Source organism: Ambystoma mexicanum, chromosome 7p (genome assembly GCF_040938575.1).
Source record: "Ambystoma mexicanum isolate Mex_15411 chromosome 7p, UKY_AmexF1_1, whole genome shotgun sequence".
Taxonomy (NCBI): domain Eukaryota; kingdom Metazoa; phylum Chordata; class Amphibia; order Caudata; family Ambystomatidae; genus Ambystoma; species Ambystoma mexicanum.
This window is the reverse complement of record NC_090939.1, coordinates 89996751-90016791: the sequence shown is the minus strand read 5'-3', so window position 1 is coordinate 90016791 and position 20041 is coordinate 89996751. Positions and strand designations below refer to the sequence as shown.

The window sequence follows — 20041 nt, the reverse complement described above, 5'->3', positions numbered from 1 at the left end:
GAGTGCCCAGAGGCTCCATGTAAAGGTTAAAAAGGATCGATGAGAGGATGGAGCCTTGGGGAACTCTGCAGGAGACCTTATGGTGGTGAGAACATAAGTTCATGTGGACAGCCTGGTGTCTGCCTGAGGGGTAGGAGGTAGACCAATTCAGGACAGTGCCAGAGAATTCCATCCCGTCAGAAAGGAGGGAGAGAAGGATGCAGTGGTCGACTGTGTTGAATACAGCCAAGAAGTCATGGATGAGGAGGCATTGTTCGCCTTTATCCATGATTTGGAGACCATCATCCACCACGGGGATGGTGGCCATCTCAATGCTACACTTTGGGTGGAATCCCAACTGATAGTCATATGGGGTGGAGTTAAGATTCTGGAGAGCAGTAATGTAGCAACGACCCCCCCCCCAAAGATTTGGCCAATAAACAGGAGGTTCATAAGGGGCCTGTAGTAGGCTAGGTCATCTGGATTTATGGTTGTTTCTTTCTTTGAGGGTGTCTAGGAATGATCGTTCTGCGAGGGATGAATTGATGCCGAGGAGCGCCAGACTCGACAATGGTTTAATGATGGTGGCCAGAATAAAATCTTCCGAGTAAGAAATAAGTTTGAGGGAGGCAATCATTTTTAGGAGATCCAGGGGAAAGTAGAGAATTCGGTCTAGCGGGGCAGTGTGCGTGCCGAGGTGCAGGGTATGCTAATGCTGGGAGATCTCGAATCAATGGTCTCTCGTATTTGGTCCATTTTTCTAATCCAAAAATGTGTCAATTCTATTGCTTTTTTCCTGAGTTGCTGGTACCCCAGGGTCAGGTGATGCTACTTCAAAAAGGGCTTTGCTCCAGTTAGACGCTGCCGCAATGGTGGGGGAGTATTAAGCAGCTTTGGCCTCGTTAATCAGAAACCTACGGTTTGCACGCAAAGATCTGAAGTTGGTGCTCTCATCTGCCCTTCGCCCCTGCCCTCCAACAACTCTCTGCTTTCCTTATGTGAATGTGCTGCTCCACGCAACCGTGCAACTCCACAGTGGTCTTCGCCAACTACTTATTTGCATGGTCTTAAAATGTGCCAATCTGGCCCCTTCAAACCTATCCCATTTGAGCTCCATGTATGTACCATAGATGCCATCCAACTATCTAGTACGCCTTGCAGTATCAGTCCAAGATGCTGCCACTCAACCCTAAATTGTCTTGGCCGCTGTAGAAAAAAAAATACACTATTTCGCCAATTTCCTCGGACAAGAGGTTTGCGCTCAATTTATTTAGATGTTTTCATTTCATGCTTTTGTACGGTTTGTTTTTTATGCTTTGTGTTTGGCAAAAGGACTCTTATAATTAAGCAATATTGTTTCTCCAGGCACCTTATCAGTCTGGTAACGGCCACATGAAGCCATGGCCTTACAAGGGGGGGGAGAGGTGGCAGGCAGTTCGGTAGGACAGAAGCCATCAAGGTGGGGTCTAGGTGGAAGACCGCGGCTAACACAATCCAACATTCTGCAACATGTCTGCAGTGTCAGACGGAGTGGCATGAGGGGTAAAAGGGGTAAAAGTAGGGAAATGGAAGCCAGCAAATCGGAAGGTGAAGGAGACGCGACACACTGGGATGACAGGCAAGAGCATAGAGGAGAAACTGGCACAGGCCCGAAGAGGTGCAGGGAAGAGCGCACAACAGTGGCCAGGAGCTGGCATAAGGTAGGTGCAAATTGCTCTTTGCCAATCGGACACGCAGAACACAGGCTTGTCCTGCAGTCACAGACTGCATTCCTTATTGGACAAAGATTGTAAAGCTGCTACTGCAGTTTGCGGCCATGGAGGTGCAAAGCATTTTTGATCCTGTACGTAGGGATTTTTTGATGCAGCTTCATTGAAATTGATTTGGTTACGGATTACAGACTAATGTCTGCTTTTCCATTTACAACAATAAGTAATTAGCTTACTCTGAATCAACTTTCCCACCATCAGGAAAACCCAAAGAAAAACGGCCTGCCTTTTTTTCCAATAGGTAATTTTACTGAAAAGATTTAGAAACTTATTGTGTTCTTACTAAAACATTTACTTGATGAACTTGCCAAAACGAACCTTGAAAAAATAAAAAACAAACGTTCAAGAATGTGGTTCCCCCAACCTACACCCATACACCCTCATTCGTTGCCCTTTTCCCTTTTCATTAAGAAATTTTCTTAAAACCAAACAAAAAAAACGATTCGGAAAATGAAAAATGTGTAGTACACGTTTGCACAAAAACACTACAGCAGCTCTCTGAGAAAAGAAAGCCCGACTGCCAACCAACAAGCCCCAAACTTGAGCCAATTACCACATGGAGTGTGCCTAGTTTTAAGAGGGTAAGATTTTCCACTTATGTGGACAGTGAATATACTGATGGAGGACAAACAGCAATGGCTTGTTGGTTTCATTTAGGAATAGAATAAATCTAAAAGATACGATTAGAGTAATGATTAGGATTAATTACCCCATACAGAATGGACCAACCGCCACAGCCTAGGATAGGGTTAGAGTCCGAGTTAGCGTTCGGACTATTAAAAGGAATACTCATTAGCACTGAAGGTTACCAGAAAAAATATGGTTGGCTGTAAACTGATGCAGCGTAACCGTGCATGTCTCTCTAGAAAGAGTCCGACCTTATTAACCCACAATTCAGCGGCTCACTAGTGACATACGTCTTATTACACAACAGCTGAATCGGATGCATGCAGAATGGGCGAAAGGCCGCTACCTGCTGTTGGCTCAATATACACTTATGAAAATAGATTGGCAGGGCCTTTCATGAACAGAAAAGAGCCCGAAGTCGGGTGTCTTCAAGCAAACAATACTTTAAGGCCAACAAATGACTATCTATTCTGCAGATAAACATTGAGTAACTTGCTTGCCCCCTCCCCCTGCGAGGGGCTGGGCGTGTGGAGGCCTTAAATGCCACAGGCACTGGGCACCAATGCAGCTCCCCAGCCCCTCTCTTCTGATCTGTCCTTTCTGGCATGTACAAAAAACAAGAGGCCATTGATCCCAAGTCTGTGTTAATGTAGCATTGACCATACCACTAAGTCTTATTTCTATTGTTCTCTTTAGCACAGTATATCCAATGAGAGGTCAGCTAGCTTCTGCTCTGGGGTCTCACACCCCACAATCCCTCTGTAGTGGTCGATTCAGCGTTTGCTGTGGATGGCGTTGAGCTTGGAGCAGAGATGGTCTTTCTCTGCTTCACTCAGTCTTTAGTCCAGATGGATGTGTCTAGCAAGCATTCACCTTCCATGGACACATCCAGCCTCAATCCCCAAGGCCACATCCTGCACTTCAGCCTCCCCTAGTTCTATGCCTCACCATCAAAAGCCCATTAAACAACTGTTAAGGACAATGTTTTTCAAATCCCTTGCAGTGATCCTTTTGCACAACCCAAGAGCTTGGCTACCAAGTCTGTAACAGGTTAAAGCTTATGAATTACAAATTACACGCACACAACATATAGAAAATCATTTTTCTTATCATCGATGCTATAACAAGACATGTTACCAAAAACGAACTATTCCTGTGCAGGCCTGGATCGGTTAACCAAAAACGTTATCCAGCCAGTTGGACATTGGGGTGTGTGACAAGGAGAATTTGGACATACAGACTTCTGTAACGTAAGATCTTTATAGTACCACAACAGCTGCTGGCCAGATGGATACTTTTTTGTATAAACTATGAATTGGATGTCATCACTCCTTTCCCGGAGGTAGCCTCTCCTCATGTGGCCATGGGATGGTATCAGATAAGATATGGTTACCCCCCCCCCGCCCCTTTTCCTTTTAGGGATATCCTCTCCATTCCCCATGCCTTCATGGCATATTGTGATAAACGTTCAACATCCTGCAAAAGCTGCTGACAAAACGTGCCATGAGAAGGGGTGTGACCCATAACGCGCAGTCTACTGTTGCGTTGGATGATTGGTCCAAGATATTTCCCACCCTGGAGGCGGGAGTTTAGAATCAGCCACCACTGAAACATGGAGAGAGCTTCCTTTTTCAAGCACCTTGGAAACAGACGAGACGCAGGTTGTGGTGCAGAACAGACATCATCCCAATCCCGTAGTGAACCATGAAGGCGGTGGGACAGCGAGTCAACCCAAACACTCCTGGCCAGGAAGGCCAGGAAGCAGGCGGGACCGAAATCCATATCCGCAGAGCACTGCCGGCAAGAGGAGAAGTGCAAAGGCAAGCTCCAGACTGGCTGCATAGAGATGCAGTGCCGGTTGACAGCAAAATTGCCAGCCGGAGAAGAAGTCGCTGCGGGAATCGGAAGCCAGGACAGGCTTCGTTCCAATGCAACGAACGAGAACGCTCTGTGCGGTGACTGGGAAAGCCGCTCGAATCCAGCAAATACAGAGGCAAGTACCCGAATACATACAAGTGGAGTGAAAGAACTTATGTTGCTGGTGAACCTAGAAGAAGCGGAGGAAACTAAAATGGAGGCAAAGAGACCCTGAAAGAATGAACAGATTGCCGAGAGTGGGGAGAGAGTAATCCTCATTGGATTCACTGTCCTCTTCATATTCACAGTACTTTGCTGTGAAGTAGCTTGGGGAAGAGCCATACCCTTTGCACTGAATTAGAGAGAGATTGCAACAAAGTCGTGGCAGGAGAGTATACCAGGTGAACCATGGAACTGGGACGCGCCCATAAGGAATTGAACAAGAGAACCTGGCAGGAGAGTATAGCAGGTGTTATTGGGAGTCTGGCACCTGCACAAAATTAAACATTATCCATTTGGAACTTCTGTTGGAGTTACATTTTTGTTGAACTTGAACATTTACGCAGTTTCAAAGCTGAAGAGAATACCCTCAACACCTTAGAGTTAGTTTTAGAAGGCGAGGGCTAGGATAGGATTTAGGCTACAGGACATTTTTGCTTTGTGCATCTTGACACCTAACAGACCCTTTGTTTTGTATGAGGTAGGGAAACACCTCTTATAGTAGGGATAGTGAGGCATTTTCCAACCCCTTTATTATTCAACAAAGGTTTATACCAATCACAATGAGTCCTGGGTCTGCGTTTCATTCCTGGTTCTTCACACTACTTACAGGTCTCAGTTGCCCCTCCTCCGATCTCTTCCTAGGAGGAGCAGAAGCAAGCAGACTACCTCTTTGCTGCAAGAGTCACCCACTTTCCCAGCAGACTGGCTTCATCAACATGTTTGAATGGCAGACTGACTTCCAGGAAACCGGGATTAACCTTGTGTACCACTGCCATCTAGAGGGAAGCTTTGGACAGTTTAATTAGTCCACATAAGCACTTCAGAAGGGACGCTCGACCACAGGGTCAGGTACCATGAAAATATTTACACAACAGGCCATACTTTGCCATTGCAAGCCTGCATAGACCAAATGCAAGCCAGTTTGCTTCTCTTTTACGAAGTTACCAGGAACTACAGGGTTAATTTTCCACAATTCACAGACCATCCAATGCTGTGGTTCAAGCTTGTCCCCCATCCAGTACTTTTATGACAGGGTTATACGAGCCTGAATGGGTTTACCTACCTCTCATTACTTATGTTACAACAAGCACTCACTCAGCATAGGTTCTGGCACAGAACTACATCCCAGATCACATTTCCCTACCCTCTGCAAATTCCAAAACAGGGCTGCATATTTCAGAATGTATTCACTTTCTTCATGTAGATGCTTGTGCAGTGCCAGAAACAGCTCTCAGAATGCATGTTGCTTCGCATAATGCAGGCAAGCACAGTTGATCACTTAATAAAAGGAGCCACCACAAGACTGGCCCCTGCTCATCTCCCCTCACCGTCTTCACACTGGCTCAGTCTCCATGCGCAAAAAACACAATTTTCAGACTCCTAATTCTAGGCTTGAAATCTCTCCAGGTGTTAGCACCATCGGTCCCTCAAAACCAGTCATCCACCATCTCCTAGAACTCTGCTATCCACACCCTTTCAAACGTTCCATTCCTCACACTTCCGACCCTTTCCACTAGTATAAAATATCAGGAACATTAATGTACTAGTACCAGCACTTCTTCGCCATCTACTGCTCCTTGAAAATGCACCTGCGCTTTCCAGTTTGATGCCCCGCCGTTACATTCTCTCCCATCCTCATGATCACACCATCAGTCTGTACTGGTACTCCAATCCCACTGCAAGACAATGGTGTCAAGGTTGCCCGGACTACAAGATGCATTTCTCTTTGAAGCACATTACACAGATACACGCTGAACGGCCTCCCTAAACAGAGAGAGAGAAGCCAGGCCTTGCAAATTCTTTAAAATCCCACTAGACCTGCAGGGCGAGTTCCTTAGTTTACATACTCAACCTAAGAGAAATGCAAGTGCCCCAAGATGACTGGCGACAAAATATTTACCAGTGCCTATTGTCAAATGGTGCATATTACCACAAGCACACTACATATGGTATTTATTTGCTCTCCCCTCTTTCTCCGTTCTCTCCTCCTCTCCCTTTTCCTATCGCCTCCCCTTACTTTCTTCTATGCACTTAAGCTATCAGAATTGTCCCTGGACCTAGTATGATAGCAATCTCGTCCGTCTCCTCCCCTTACTTTTTTTCTTCCCCTCACCCCATCCAGCACCATCTGAAATGTCATCAGGCCTAGTACGATAGTGGCTTGTTTTGTTCCCCCACTCCATTTCTGCACCCCTCTCCCTCCCCTTTTGTTTTCTCCAGCTCTACCAGAAATAGTAGGGTAGTCCGTTTCCATGTCCTTCCCAATCTCCCCCTCCCTTCCTTATCTATGTCTTAGCTCTTGCACTATCTGAAATGTCATCAGGCTGAGTACAATAGTTAATTTCACATCCTTACTGTTCCTGGCCTGTAAGAATGTCACTGTATTTCCCATTGTTCCCTCCCTTGCCTTGACGCGCTTTGAAACACATTGTTTATAGGTGCTACATAAATAAACCATCATATCATATTTGCTGCAATGCGGTCAAGGATGCACAGTGAAACCTGTATTTGCCATTTACTGCAAACAAAGCGTGATTGCAGTAAATGAAAAGTACGTTTCCAACATCCCTATACTCGCCAGTAAGGTCATGTATCATGCAAATGGTACTCGCCCTTTGTAAAAACTACTCGCCAATGCTAGTGGGCTAGTAGATTTTGCAAGCCCTGAGAACATACACGCAAAGTCTAGATTTCTGGACCAACCACTCAAGACATGTCAAGGAATGTGCATTACATGCTGCATGTTTTCCAAAGAAGAGGATCCAAAGTGGGAGGTCTTCCTTTCTCGCCATCGCCCTTTCATCCTTGTCATGCTGGGGTGGTCAGGAAAGGTTCCACTGAGGTTGCATTTACAGTGCAACTATGTGATGTCATCACCTACCATGGATAAATCATAAAAGAGGGTGTTTTGTACACATGAACTGAAGATGGTAGTTAAGATAAAATGTGACCCATGACAAGGGGGGGGGGAATTGGAGAAAGACTGGTCAAGACCTATACAAAAGAAATCCAATCACATTTGGGGGGATAGTAATAACATATATGGGAATGTATCTAGTGCGTCAACTTTTGTGGTTCGCAGAGACTGTTTAGTTTGACTGTACAGCGTCATCCAGCTCCTCCTGGCTGATTGTACATAAAGCAAGTTTATTGTACAAACGTGCACTTGCTTCTTAAGTGGCGGGCCTGCTTTGGGTTAAGGTGATTAGAGGCCCAACCCACAAAGGTCACATACTTTGCAACAGTCTCATACAAACTGCCGTGATTTTCCTTTCAAATCTTTGGGGAGTAAGAGGGGATAGTTACACAGACAGCTATGCTGCTCTGTGCCAGAATCTGGATTGAAAACGTGCTTGAGCAAGTGCTGCAGACTGTAAGAACACAGGTTGGGTGACTGTTCTCCTAAACTGATTGCAGGCATCAGTCTGGTAAGCTTGGGCGGCTGGAAGAAGCCTAAATCGAGGAAAATGGAAAATAGTGAAGGCAGTATAAAGTCAAAGAAATGAAAGTTACGTATGGAGCATACCTCCCATAAAAAGCAACAGGTACCAAAATGCACTCTGCCTCGCTACATATCCTTACAAGCCTGGACCAGATTATAACTTTTGTGGACAGGTGTAGTGCAATTTGGGAGATGTACGTTTTTATCTTGAGCTATGCAGAGCAAAAGCACTGCAGAGTAATGAAACAATCAGGAGATAACTAGAGGCTGGCCGCAGTTTGGTGGTCTTTACTTGGTCAATGATAAGAGAAAGGTGAACATGTTGTACTCACCACCTAGCCACTGGGACTATTGGCAAGCAAGAAACTGGATTATGTATAGAACTGAGATTGTGAGGCACTTGCTGGTTAGTAGCTTGAAACTTTACATTGTTATCCCTGAAAAGATCATTTCCAAGTTTCACAGATACCAGAGCTAAATGCTCAGCTCACATAGGCCAGCCTGCACTTTGAATGCCAGCAGGGTCGCCTCAACCCTTCTTCCTTGCCCATGGACACCAAACTGAGTACCATTGCATTGGATAATAAAAGCAATCACCAAACTACTCATCTATTTACTTTATTTATATAGCACGCCTAGCCCTAGGGCATCTAAGCACTAAGTGGAAGGAATCCAGCATGAAGCGCTACAGAAAAAGAACACTTTTGTTCCAATACATGCTGTGTGGAACAAGCTGAAAGACAAACTTCATGCTGGTGTGCCGCTAGCAAAAGTGGCAAAGATTTGGCTGGTCCACGGTCACCAAATCGGGCTGCAGCACAAATGGTTCAGTTTAACAACCAGAGGTGGTGGAAGGGCTGCAAATGACCTGCCATATTATGTTGCGTTGATGTATACCGTTCACCGCTACCACCCAGGGGCAGTTTCTAGACATGCACGTGGCTCTGCAAGAAAGAGGAAGGGGGTTAGTGAGGGCAGAGTGAAAGGATAGGTACAGAACTAGGAGAAACTGGCATCTGTGCTGGCTTGCAGATGGTGATTGCATGCACTGGCTTGTTTCCGTACGGTAATGCTCAATGCCTGGATTTACTCTGTCAATGCTTGTTATGGGTGGGGGTGGTTCCGGGGGGGGGGGGGGGGGGGTGGTGGAGGGGTGATATTGGTTGGTAGGTCTGGTTGGGCACACTGGACTGTTGTATCCGTATGGCTATTGTCCAGTATCAGGGATTGTTTTTTGTATGCAAGTCTTGCCTGTGTGGGGTGTGCGTTTGTGTAAGAATTCACTAGCCAACTGGGCGCGTATAGTAACTTGGGTGGTGTGTTGGAGGGGAGCGGGATGATTAGTACATTAACTAAGCTCCAAATTCTTCTATCTAAACTAATGTATTTAATGTGACGCATGATTAATCTTCACAATCTTGTGAAACACATGGTTAATTTCATAATCTAACTGATGCATGGACAGTCTTCATAATTCTATCCAAGCGTTATGCTTGGCTAATCTTCACATTTTAGATAAATGTGAGGAGTGGCTAGTCTTCACAAATCTAAGTGTGCCAAATGGCTAGTCGTGCAATTGCTAGATGCAGAAAATTGCCATCTTACATAATTAGGCTAATTGCAGAATCGGGCTACATTATAAAAATGTGGCTAAACGTGAGATATGGCCGACTAACTCAAATGGGCTAAAAGCAAGGTGAAGCGACCGTACACAATTTGGTTAAATGTGAGATATGACTGACCAACACAAGAGTGGATCTAACCACACTTACCGTATCCATCGCTGCTGGATGACTGTGGCAGGCATCTCAGGCAAACACGGAGTGGAGCTGCTTAGTCAAAAGCTGGCCTTTGGGCCCTTATAGGGCTGCCCAGAAGTCCTTTGTTAAGAAGGGAATCCCCAATCACTGGTGGGGGGAGGGAACAGAAGAGACCAAAAACAGTCTGCTAGAGGACAAAAAAAATGGAAAGGGCTAGGAAGCTGGAGCAGGAAGTGGAATGGCTCAGTAAAAGAACGGCACAATGAGCACTCGAAAAGCTGGAGGCTTGTGATCAAGTGCATCAGGATTCCAACCCCAATTAGGAAACAACTAGTAATTCAGAATCTCAGAACCTCTTCAGCCACAATGGGAAGTGTAATTATGGCTAAAGAGGGGTTCACTTGAGTATTGTTTGATTTTATTTATATAGCGCCTACCCCCAAATGCAGAGAGAACCAAGCAGGAAGAAAAATTTAATTATGATCCAGAATAAACAAAAAGTGAAAGTCGAGCAAAGAACTTTGGGAGAAGAACATTACATAGGGCCCAATATTGAGCCTTTCAAGAGAAAAGCTGTTTTCCACTATTATGGGGGACACTGGCTCCCAACTCCATTATCACACACAAACACATGAATGGGGCAACTTCGGGAGGCATCTCATGCACACCAGTACTAGTCACTCTGCTCAGCAAGCTCCATTTATTTTGTCAGCCAGGTTATTTGCGCAGTGCAAATATGTCCATGAGAAGTAGCAGAGCAAGAAACGGTCCAGCGCCGTCCACTAGTTCTGGTACTCAACAGGTTCCCGAGAGCGTTCATCCTACCAGAGCTTTGACGTCATACCAATGATACATAAAGGGCTATATGAATGCCAAGTAACACAGCATAACATAAGCTAGTACTCTAGCAGTTTTGGTGTGAGTGCCAGTACGTATGTTTGTTTTGTTTTATTTATTTGTATAGCGCTCCAGACGCAGAGGTAAAAGGGCGCTTTGGGAAACTGTTACATGGTACATATTTATACAGTTTACATTTATACAGTTTACAGGGAAAAAGCACAAGTAAAGGCATTATCGTCAGGCAGAGGGGCGAGCAGATGGGAAATGCTAGTTTTTGTCCAGTAGCCATCCAATAACCTGTTTCCTAAAAGATTGAAAGGACTCGATAGTTTTGATGTTGAGTGGTAGGGTGTTCCAGAGTTGGGAGGCAAGGACCGTGAAGCTGGATCCTCCAGCTCTTTAAGGTGAATCTGGGCACTGTCAGGCATAAGGTATTGCAGGATCTGGTAGCAGATGTCATGGTGAATTCGTTGGTGAGATAGGGTGGGGCTAGATGGTGTAAGGCTTTGTATGTGAGGCAGATGGTTTTTAGGTCGATTTTTTTGTTGTATGGAGAGCCATTTGCACGATTTTCTGGTGGTACAGATGTGCTCTCGTCTTGGGATGTTTAAGGCTGCTCGTAGCCCGTTATTTTGGAGTACCTGTAGTTTATTAATTATGGATTGGTTTGCGCCTAGGTATAGACTGTTACAGTAGTCCAGTTTGGACTGTACGAGAGCCCTGGCCAGCGTAATGCAGCTATTAGAGGACAGGAAAGGTCTACAGGGCCTGATCCGCTTGCCTGTGTAGGCAGTGGCTGAGGCAGTCATGTTAATTTGTTTGGATAGGTTGGTGTTGGCATCTAGGTAAAAGCCAAGGATTTTCACACTTTTTACAATGGGAATAGTGTTACCATCGATGATGATACTATTGTAGTTATAGCTGAGTTTCGACAGGTTATTAGGTGAGCCAACAAGGAGAAGCTCAGTTTTCTCATCATTCAGGCAGAGGCCGTGTATGGCCATCCATGCCTGAATGGTGGAGAAGATTTCATTAATCCGAGTGACGTCAGCATTGTAGTTACCTGAGAGGGTAAGGAGTATCTGGGTGTCATCTGCATAATTGGTGTAGGCGACACCCAGATGGTCCAGTTTGTCTAAGAGTGGCTTTGTAAATATATTGTACAAAGTGGGAGAAACACAAGAGCCTTGTGGGACACCACAGGTGATAGGGATGGGGTCAGCTGCTGCTACTGGTGAGAAAACCCTGATGGTTCTATTAGCCAAGAAGGCTTGTATCCATATGACAGCAGAGGAGGAGAAGTAAGCTGCGGAAGATCGGTGGTTGCAGAGTATTTTGTGATCAACCAAATCGAAGGCCGCTGAGAGGTCTAAAAGGAGTAGGATGGCGGCGTTGCCTTTATCTTTGATTTCATCAATCTGACTTTTGAGGTCAACAAGGGCCGTGGCGGTTCCGTGTTGAGGTCTAAAGCCAGATTGATGTATTCCTAACAATTGGTTTGTCTCCAGGTAGTCGTGAATTTGCAGGTAGGCAACTCGTCCAAGAATATTTAGCAAGAATGGGACCGTGATGATGGGTCTGTAATTGGTGGGTATGGCTGGGTCTAATAATTGTTTTTTTTTTTTCTTTCTAGAAGTGGGAGAACCCATGATTGTTTCAGGTTGCTAGGGACTGAATTAGTAGTCAAAGACAGGTTGATTAGTTTAGTGATGAAAGGGGAATAGATCTCTGGCTGTGTCTTTTATGATCTGGGCCGGGCAGCTGTCCCCTTTGCGGTTAGATGGTTTTAAAGAGACTATCATTTTTTGTAATTCCGGTATAGTTACCTTTTTAAATGTGAAGCCTAAGTTAGTGTCGGAGGTCGGTAATGAACTTAGACTGGTAGGCGTATTACTGGTAAGTTGTTGTCGTTTATCCTCTATTTTGGTTTGGAGGCCTGTAATTTTATTGGCAAGAGCACTCTGGATACTGGTGCACCAGGGTTTGTCTTTCGTGCAAGTATCTATGGGTGGAATAGGATTTTCTTATTCCTTTAGTATATTAAATAATTCTTTGGTGCAGGATCCTGCCCGTTCTATCCTAATGTTGTAGGCTCCTTTCTTGGTGCGAATTATCTCCTTTTTATATAAGGAGGAGATGTTCGTAAGATTAGTTTTGTTTTCAGCAGATGGTTCTGTTTTCCATAGTGTTTCTAGCTTAGCTTTCTTTTTTCTCAATATTTTGAGTTCGGGGGTGTACCAGGAGTTCAAATGAGCTCTAGGTTTTCCTTTGCACAGTTAAATAGGGCGATGGTGTCAATGGCAATGGCCACGGAGTCGTTGAAGGTGTGGACCAGTAGGTTAAGGTCGGCAGTGGCCGGTAGTGCGTTGAGAGTGGGGAGGACGAAAGGTATTAGGGCTTCAGTGGTGATGCTACACTTGTTCCTGGTGGGACAAGCTGGTGCTGTAGGGCATTCTTTAGTGTCTAAGTTATTGATAATGATATCTAATGGGATGAGGTAGTGATCAGTCAATGCAAGAGGTTGGGGGCTTTACAGGTAATATTACAATTGAGAGCCGCTACCCAGTTGATGATTCTACCTTTCTGATGGGTAGGTTGAGAGCTGAGTTGTAGGGAGCCATGCTCAGCTAGCACGTTGGCTAAGGAGGAGGCTGGAGAGTCATTGGGGTCATTGTACCTCAGGTTGAAATCTCCAAGGATGATAATTTGTGCTGATGTTCTTTGTTTTTTTTTTTTTTTTTTTTTTTTTTTTATTTTGCTTCTATCAATTCAATGATTTTGCAAAAACAGAATAAGCAGGCAGTCAAAATTTCTTTTCTAGTCTTTTCTAGTCTTTCTTTGTCAGTTTATTTCAATTTGAAGCAAGAGTTTTGGGCTTTGCAGTTTCCCTTTTAGACTTGAGGTCTGATTGGATTCCGCACTCATCTTGTACTTTTTGGTACACTGGAATCTGCTCCTTCCAGCCTCTCTGAATTGCGTAGACAAGACTCCAAAGCATTCTTTAATATTTTGGAAGTTGCTAACGCCCAGGTTGTTCTCGATCCACTCATCAGTCTATTCCACCAGACTTGTTCTTCATGTAAGGAGTCACTGTCTATTAGGGGTCTCAAGTAGGCTCTTCTCCACTTTAATGTTTCGGAGCAATGCAAAAGAAGGTGTTTGTAATTTTGATGTAATTTGTGCTGATAGTTCTGCAGCAGCACTGTTGATCAGGTTTAGGGTTGTGTGCTTGAATCTTCCATTGCTCCTCAATGAATGGTATGGTCAAGAAATTGAGCATTCAACAGTGTCATGTCAAGGCAGGGTCCGGTAGTCCCTGCAGGGACAGTCCGAGATTTGAACGGTGATTAGGAAGCCGACTTATGTTGGGTTTTAACACCACAGAAACTGGTACATGCAGTGTAATTTTCCTGTTGTGCTTTCTGAAGAAGTGAGAAGTGAGATTTTATATGCAAGACAAGTGATCTGATGTCATACAGCAACTTTGTAGAGTCATGATGTTTAGCCATGTTTATAAATTAGTTCATCTTGCAGTCTCCCTTAAGAAGGTGGTAAAATTACTGGCGAGACAATGGCGAAAATAATGTGCTGTGTGTCCAACTAGTAGCCAAACCACACACATGAAAATTACTAGTTTGGTTCTCTGCATAGAGGTTATAGCTCTTGGGCTTCTGAAGAGAGCAACGTTAACTATGGATCCCTTATTAAACTGTTCAGAATATCAAATGATCCGTCTCCGACGCCCAACGCTACCAAATGACCATCATCTGGACAACATGCCTCCTATCCTGAGCTTTCATTGCTCTGCCAATTGCGCTCCAGAACTTGCTTTGGGTCACTCAAACTGGATAACATTTACTTTCACAGTAAAATCGAAACAAAACGAAAGTGTTTGGTGGAACTAGGATCACTAAAAATGACTGAATGCCCAAAATTTCAATTTATTTCGTACTTTTTTTTTTATGTTCTGCAGTTAAATGTGGGTTTGACCGCCCTGCAAACTCCCCCCATATCTAATGAATATGACTACACCACTTACCAGTTGATCTGTTTCTCACAAATTAATGGTATGTCAAATGCATAAAATACATTGCAAATATTGATTTTTCATGTTGCCACTATATCAGGTTTTATAAAGCAAAGGTGATAACAGTTAATTTATAGGAGGCTGAAGCGGAATCACAATCTTATGAATTATTAAGAGAGAGGCAAGAAGGATTTGGAAGAAGGTCTTAAACCTGCCAGCATCCTTACCCATTACCTATAGCCTCTCTAAGGTTTGACATCGCTTAAGGCTGGGTTAGATTGGTGTATTGCGTCAAAGTATGAGAAGATAATGGCACCCAATCATGAATCTTTGTATGTGGGCTTGAAGGTATCTATGGTGAAGGGTTTGGACCCCCCCCTACTTATGAAGTTGAAAACAATGGCATTGACTTATTTGGGGGTTACTGGTAGGCAATTATCTCAATTATGGGAAAATCCAGTTGGGATTAAGAAAGCGTCATTTACTGCCGATTGGATCTTTACTACTGATAAATTGTGCAGCTATCACCTTCACTCTACATTCTGTTCCTTGTATGAGTCATTGGGCTTGGTCCTTAATTACCTGAAGAGATTCCCAAATGCAATGTGGTGTGAACAAATTATGTTTTTGCTTAAATCTTTTGCATACAGGGAAGGTATTGGAAAAGCGCTTATGGTCGGAAGGTAAGTTATTGACTTTGTGCAATGATTGTGAAACTAAAACATCTTATGATAAATTGTCCAGTAACAAGACGTTGCTTGAAAAATGTGCATTATTTTGTTTATTTCGTAGATTGGCTTAAAGCAGATGAGTTTTGGAACAAAGTGTGTGCGAAGAAATAGAAGGTTTAAGAGTATGAAAAGAGATGGGGGTTTTGATTTTAGTATTATATCTGGAGGGTGTAACATTTACAGTTGCAAGCAACTAGCGCCCATACATTTTTTTTTTAAATCACTCTGCACTTCAATTCTATGCATACACACAGTACACCATTTCTCACTCGCCAAGTGTCAATTACCACTAGCCAATGGACCGAGTGCAAATTGTGCGCCCCGATAGCTGCCTTATTGCAGGTAAAGATAGAATGTTGTTCTTTTATTAAAGATCTAATAATTATATATTTAAAGTGTTTTATTAGAATATTGTAATGTTTTATGTAATAGAATTACAAGGTTAATGTTTTGATCGAACCACAATAAAGAAAACAAGTAACTTCATGGCAGGTTGCATGCTGCATTTTTTATTTAAGTGGGGGTGCCCCAATACGACTCCCTCCAACAACAAAAAACACCCCTCTATACCCACCTATGCTACCCCCTTGTGCCCACCATGAACTAATCACGTAACTCTGGTCGATGAAACAACAGTATACGGGAATACATGTATCTCGTAAGCCACTCATGTCACCAAACAAATGTACATTGACCTTTTTAGTAAAATTAGCAAAGTGAAACCTCCACTCCACTTCTCGCTGAATTGATCACGCCCCCCAGTTTATTGACGAAACTGGGTTGGTATACAGCTTCCAAGTGACTTAACTACAAATGACTCGCTACCATGAGCTCATTAACACACTGCGTGAAGTGGGCACAGGTTGGCTGAGCAGTTATACACAGTTGCATTTACAGAGGTGTACAAATAAATAGTAAGCGGCCAGGCGAGTGCTTTAAAAAAATATATATATATATTATACAATGAAAAAACAAAATGTATATTAAGAAGAGGCTGTTCATTAAGGGCCTGGTTACCCCACCTGTTTGATATAGCACCCGCCAGCCAATACCCAATGGTGCACCAGTGAGCCAAAAGGAGTTTTCGAAAAGAGGCAGTGCAAAGGAAAACAAACCTATCCAGTGTTAAGTTGTCCACAAACCTACCAAGAAGTTTCAAAATGGCATCGATCAAAATTCAAGAACAGCTAATCCACAACTGACTTTTAAATATGCCCCATGTCGTTTAGCTCAAAATCTCATTGAAAAATTACTGACCTAAAAAACTATGAGAATCGGCACCAGAAGTACTAATGACAGAGCAAGCATGCAGAACCCAACCCCATCATCGTACGTGCCATCTTCCAAAACCATCTGAAGGGAGGGTCGGGGATGGGGGGGAAATGATGACTGTTCCAGAGTTCGGAACAGGGACACGGGGTGAATTAAAAACCACAGACGGTGCAGATCGCTGGAGCATTCGCAGTCATTCACACCGCATGCAGAGGATGGCCAATACTCACTGCTAACTTTCATGCTGCCAAAAGCCGATGGTTGCTGCACCGGCTTGCAGCTCTCTGCAAAGGAGGTGGTCCTCGGTCGCCCCGACATGGTGCCTCCTTCAGCCGTCTCTCCTCCTGGGCCGCTGCTAGGATGGGCTCTGGCAGAAGCAGAGATGGGACATCAACCCGTCCAATAAATGGGAGAGCACAGGAACCCCAAAATAAATCAGCGCCTTCTTATCCAGCGGGTGCGGTCTCCTACACCACGCCGGGTGCGGGCCTGATCATCTCGCAGGGGGAAAGAGCTGGGAAGCCAAAAGGCGAGCATGAACTCCTGGAACCCTGGAACCGAAGGAAGCCACCAGCCCTTACAGCGCTGAACCCTGTGACTGGACAGCTCTTGCTCGTGGAAAGAAATGCCGAATCAGCGGAGAAGCGATGGGGATGAACGATGAGCCAGGAATCTAAACTCCACCCTTGCACCGGAACGGTCAGGGGGAAAATATGCAGCACCCGACGCAAGGATGCCTTCCTCCTACAGCATCCCAAGGTGCAGATGAAGGCCTGTAGAAAGGGGACGAGGCGATCATTAACAGCCTAGGTGGCTGCCTCTCTCTGGCACCAGGGCTGGTCAGGAGAGCAGCAGCCCGCGGGGAGGTGCACCCACCCCGACTGCCTCTGGCGATCGAGGCCTGGTCTCCTCTTGCTGGCAGTCAGATCTCATGCACAGGCGAGCTGCAATGGAAGTCGGCCCCTCTCCTCTTGCTGGCAGCCAGATCTTTAGGGCATTTACGAGAGGCTTCTGTTCTTACCCAGCTGGCAAGGAGCAGGTGGAAGGGGGTTATGAGATGATGATGCTCCTGGTAGGTTTCGAGCCTCAGAGTAGTGAGATGGGGGAAATCGGGTGGTCCTCTACCCAGGCTCCTGGATTGGTTTCCTTCATTGGAGGGGGCATGGGTCTTTTGTTCTCCGGGCCTCCGTTTCCCCTTCCTTTTTAAGGAGATGGGAGGGTGTTGCTATTTATTTCAACCCAGGTGGTTTCCGTTTATAAGGCTTGGACATATATTCCTTCCTGGGCTCTTTGGTAGCTTCAATGGTGAATTTAAAGTAAGTAATAATGGGGTTTACTGCTCCCATGTGCGTCTAGGTTGCTTTGGGGGTTTTCTGCATGCGGGTATTGGAGAATAGCTGACTCCCAGCTCCTTGTGTGCAGTATTTTGAGGGGGAGGGAAGGGGGCTCATGGGCGTCCCCTGAGGTTGCAGGCTCCTATTAGTGTGTTATTGGGGGTGGATATTTTGTGCTGTTATCTCGGCCTCTCCAGGTTCTCTTGCGGGCCTGTGACGTTCCTCTCTTTGTGTTGCCGCCGGTCATTTAGAACCTGGTCTGGGCGGCGCTGGGGGGGACCGCCATGGCCGGAAGGGGAGCGGTGGTGAGGGGGGGGCTGCAGGGGCGCCCCAGGGGTGGGGGGCTGGCGCTACCTCCTGCCGCCTACTGACTCCCCGGTGCTCCTTGCTTCCTGGGGCCGTACCTGGGGCCCAGGCTCCTCCCGTTCGGGTTCCCCGCGTCTCTTTGTCCGGGCCCCGCTACCTCCGCCTCGCCGCCGCACTCCGCTAGTCTCTCTCTGGCTTTTTTTTTTCCCTTCCTCGCGTAGGCAGCTCCTCCCTGCGCCAAGTGAGGCGGCGCACACTCACCCGCCCCCTGCGCTGTCTGAGCACAACGCCTTCCAGAATACCACCAGCTGCCCCTGACAGCTGCGTCCTATTGCGCATGCGGACTTGTGTCAAGCAGTCAAAAGAAAAAGAAAGGTCGCCATGTTAAGGTCAGGCAACGGAGCGACCAACACTCAATTTACAGGGGTGAAACCACACACTCTCATCATAGGTGGCAAAGGGCTTTCTGCCTGACTTCAACATGGCAGTCCCTCAAGACCCGTATTTGTCTGAAATTGCAAACGCTAAAATGGCCACAATATTTGCGCTATACTTTTCATTCGCCCGATTATCATACTTTTCGACTGTCTGGGAATTAAAACATCCGCAGTAGCAGCAGCTACTTTACTTCAATTTTCACACTCTACCGCTCTTTTTATCCCTGCTACTTTCCAGCTCGGTAAAACAAGACTTGCAAAAGGTTAATACAAAAGCAATCCCTAATGACCTACTGGCCTTTATTCAGTTTCAATGATGTAATTCCACTCTCCCATAGCGACTTAATTGGCCAATCAGCTAGCGCCGGAAATGGACGCACACGATGCCCAATAAGTGAAAGAACGTGAGCTTGTCAGTTATAATATTCTACTTTTCGTTCATGTCAAGCTCTTTTGCCTCTCAGTATCCTGTCCCGCAATTACTTATGTAATTGTTAAATGCTATAGAATCCATAAAAAGGGTTGAACCTAAATAAAAGGTACACCAAATCCAGTGGTTACTTTGCATTTTGTTTTCCTACATTCATTAAGATGCCTTTGCACGATAGCCACTACATGGAATATGAATAACTCCAACATGGCCGCCATGGGTGACGTGTATGTGGAGCTACGGCTGTCTGGCAATGCCTGGGCCTCATCCCCTACTTTTCAAAGCTTTGTCTTTTTTGTTTGCATTGTTCACGAGACTTTGCCAAACCCCGCTGGCTGAACTCCCAAACGCGTTTGTTCATTTGGGAGCCTTAGGTGTCGCCTGCCAGCGCTTGTACTCCAACTCGGCCCACGTAACAGAGGCGGAGCCACGCTGGGTGGGGAGAGAACATTTGGTCGGCAATATGGCATACGTTAACCAATGGAGAATGCACAATGATTGAAGCTACATTGTGATTGGATTGCGGTAGTCATCAGATAAGATGCTGTTCAAAGAGGGATGCTGATTTTTTTTCTCCTCAAAATGTTTTTTACTTGTTACCCACATTACCTATGCCCCTCTTCCTCGTCCCAGTACTTGGTGAGTCCAACCTTCCCACAGGAATCCATTCCATCTTTTCAATATGTGCTACGTGCCCCATCCCTCTGTACTGAGAGCATAATACTCCAAGCCATCACAATGTATCAGTTTTAATCCCCCCCATCCTTTTTAGCATATGGTTGTACCCCAGGCCAGCCCTCACATCACACACGCACCTGACTTAAGAAGACATGGACACTTCTGATCAGTTTAGGGTCCCGGCAGCAACTGATGCCTCCCGGTCCTTCTTTATTACAACCCGCATGAGCGAGCCGGAACAAGGCTCGCGCTTGCGTATAAACCATACTACGCTCCATAACATTCTTCCTTTTCTTTAAACGAAAACAAAATACTAATGATCAACAGTAC

General features: G+C 45.4%; 1 protein-coding gene across 3 annotated transcripts in view; it reads right to left on the bottom strand.

Moving 5' to 3' along the window:
* The window catches only part of GSK3B (glycogen synthase kinase 3 beta), a 1215699-nt gene extending 1197240 nt beyond the window's left edge, over positions 1 to 18459 (bottom strand). Inside the window, exon 1 of one of the 3 annotated variants that reach the window (XM_069635848.1) lies at positions 16757 to 18459. In XM_069635848.1, the coding sequence (XP_069491949.1) occupies positions 16757 to 16844 (88 nt within the window). In that variant the 5' untranslated portion in view covers positions 16845 to 18459. The remainder of the gene's footprint in view (positions 1 to 16756) is intronic. The other 2 variants (XM_069635849.1, XM_069635850.1) reach the window with 2 other exon arrangements.
* Between the last annotated feature and the right edge of the window lie 1582 nt (positions 18460 to 20041).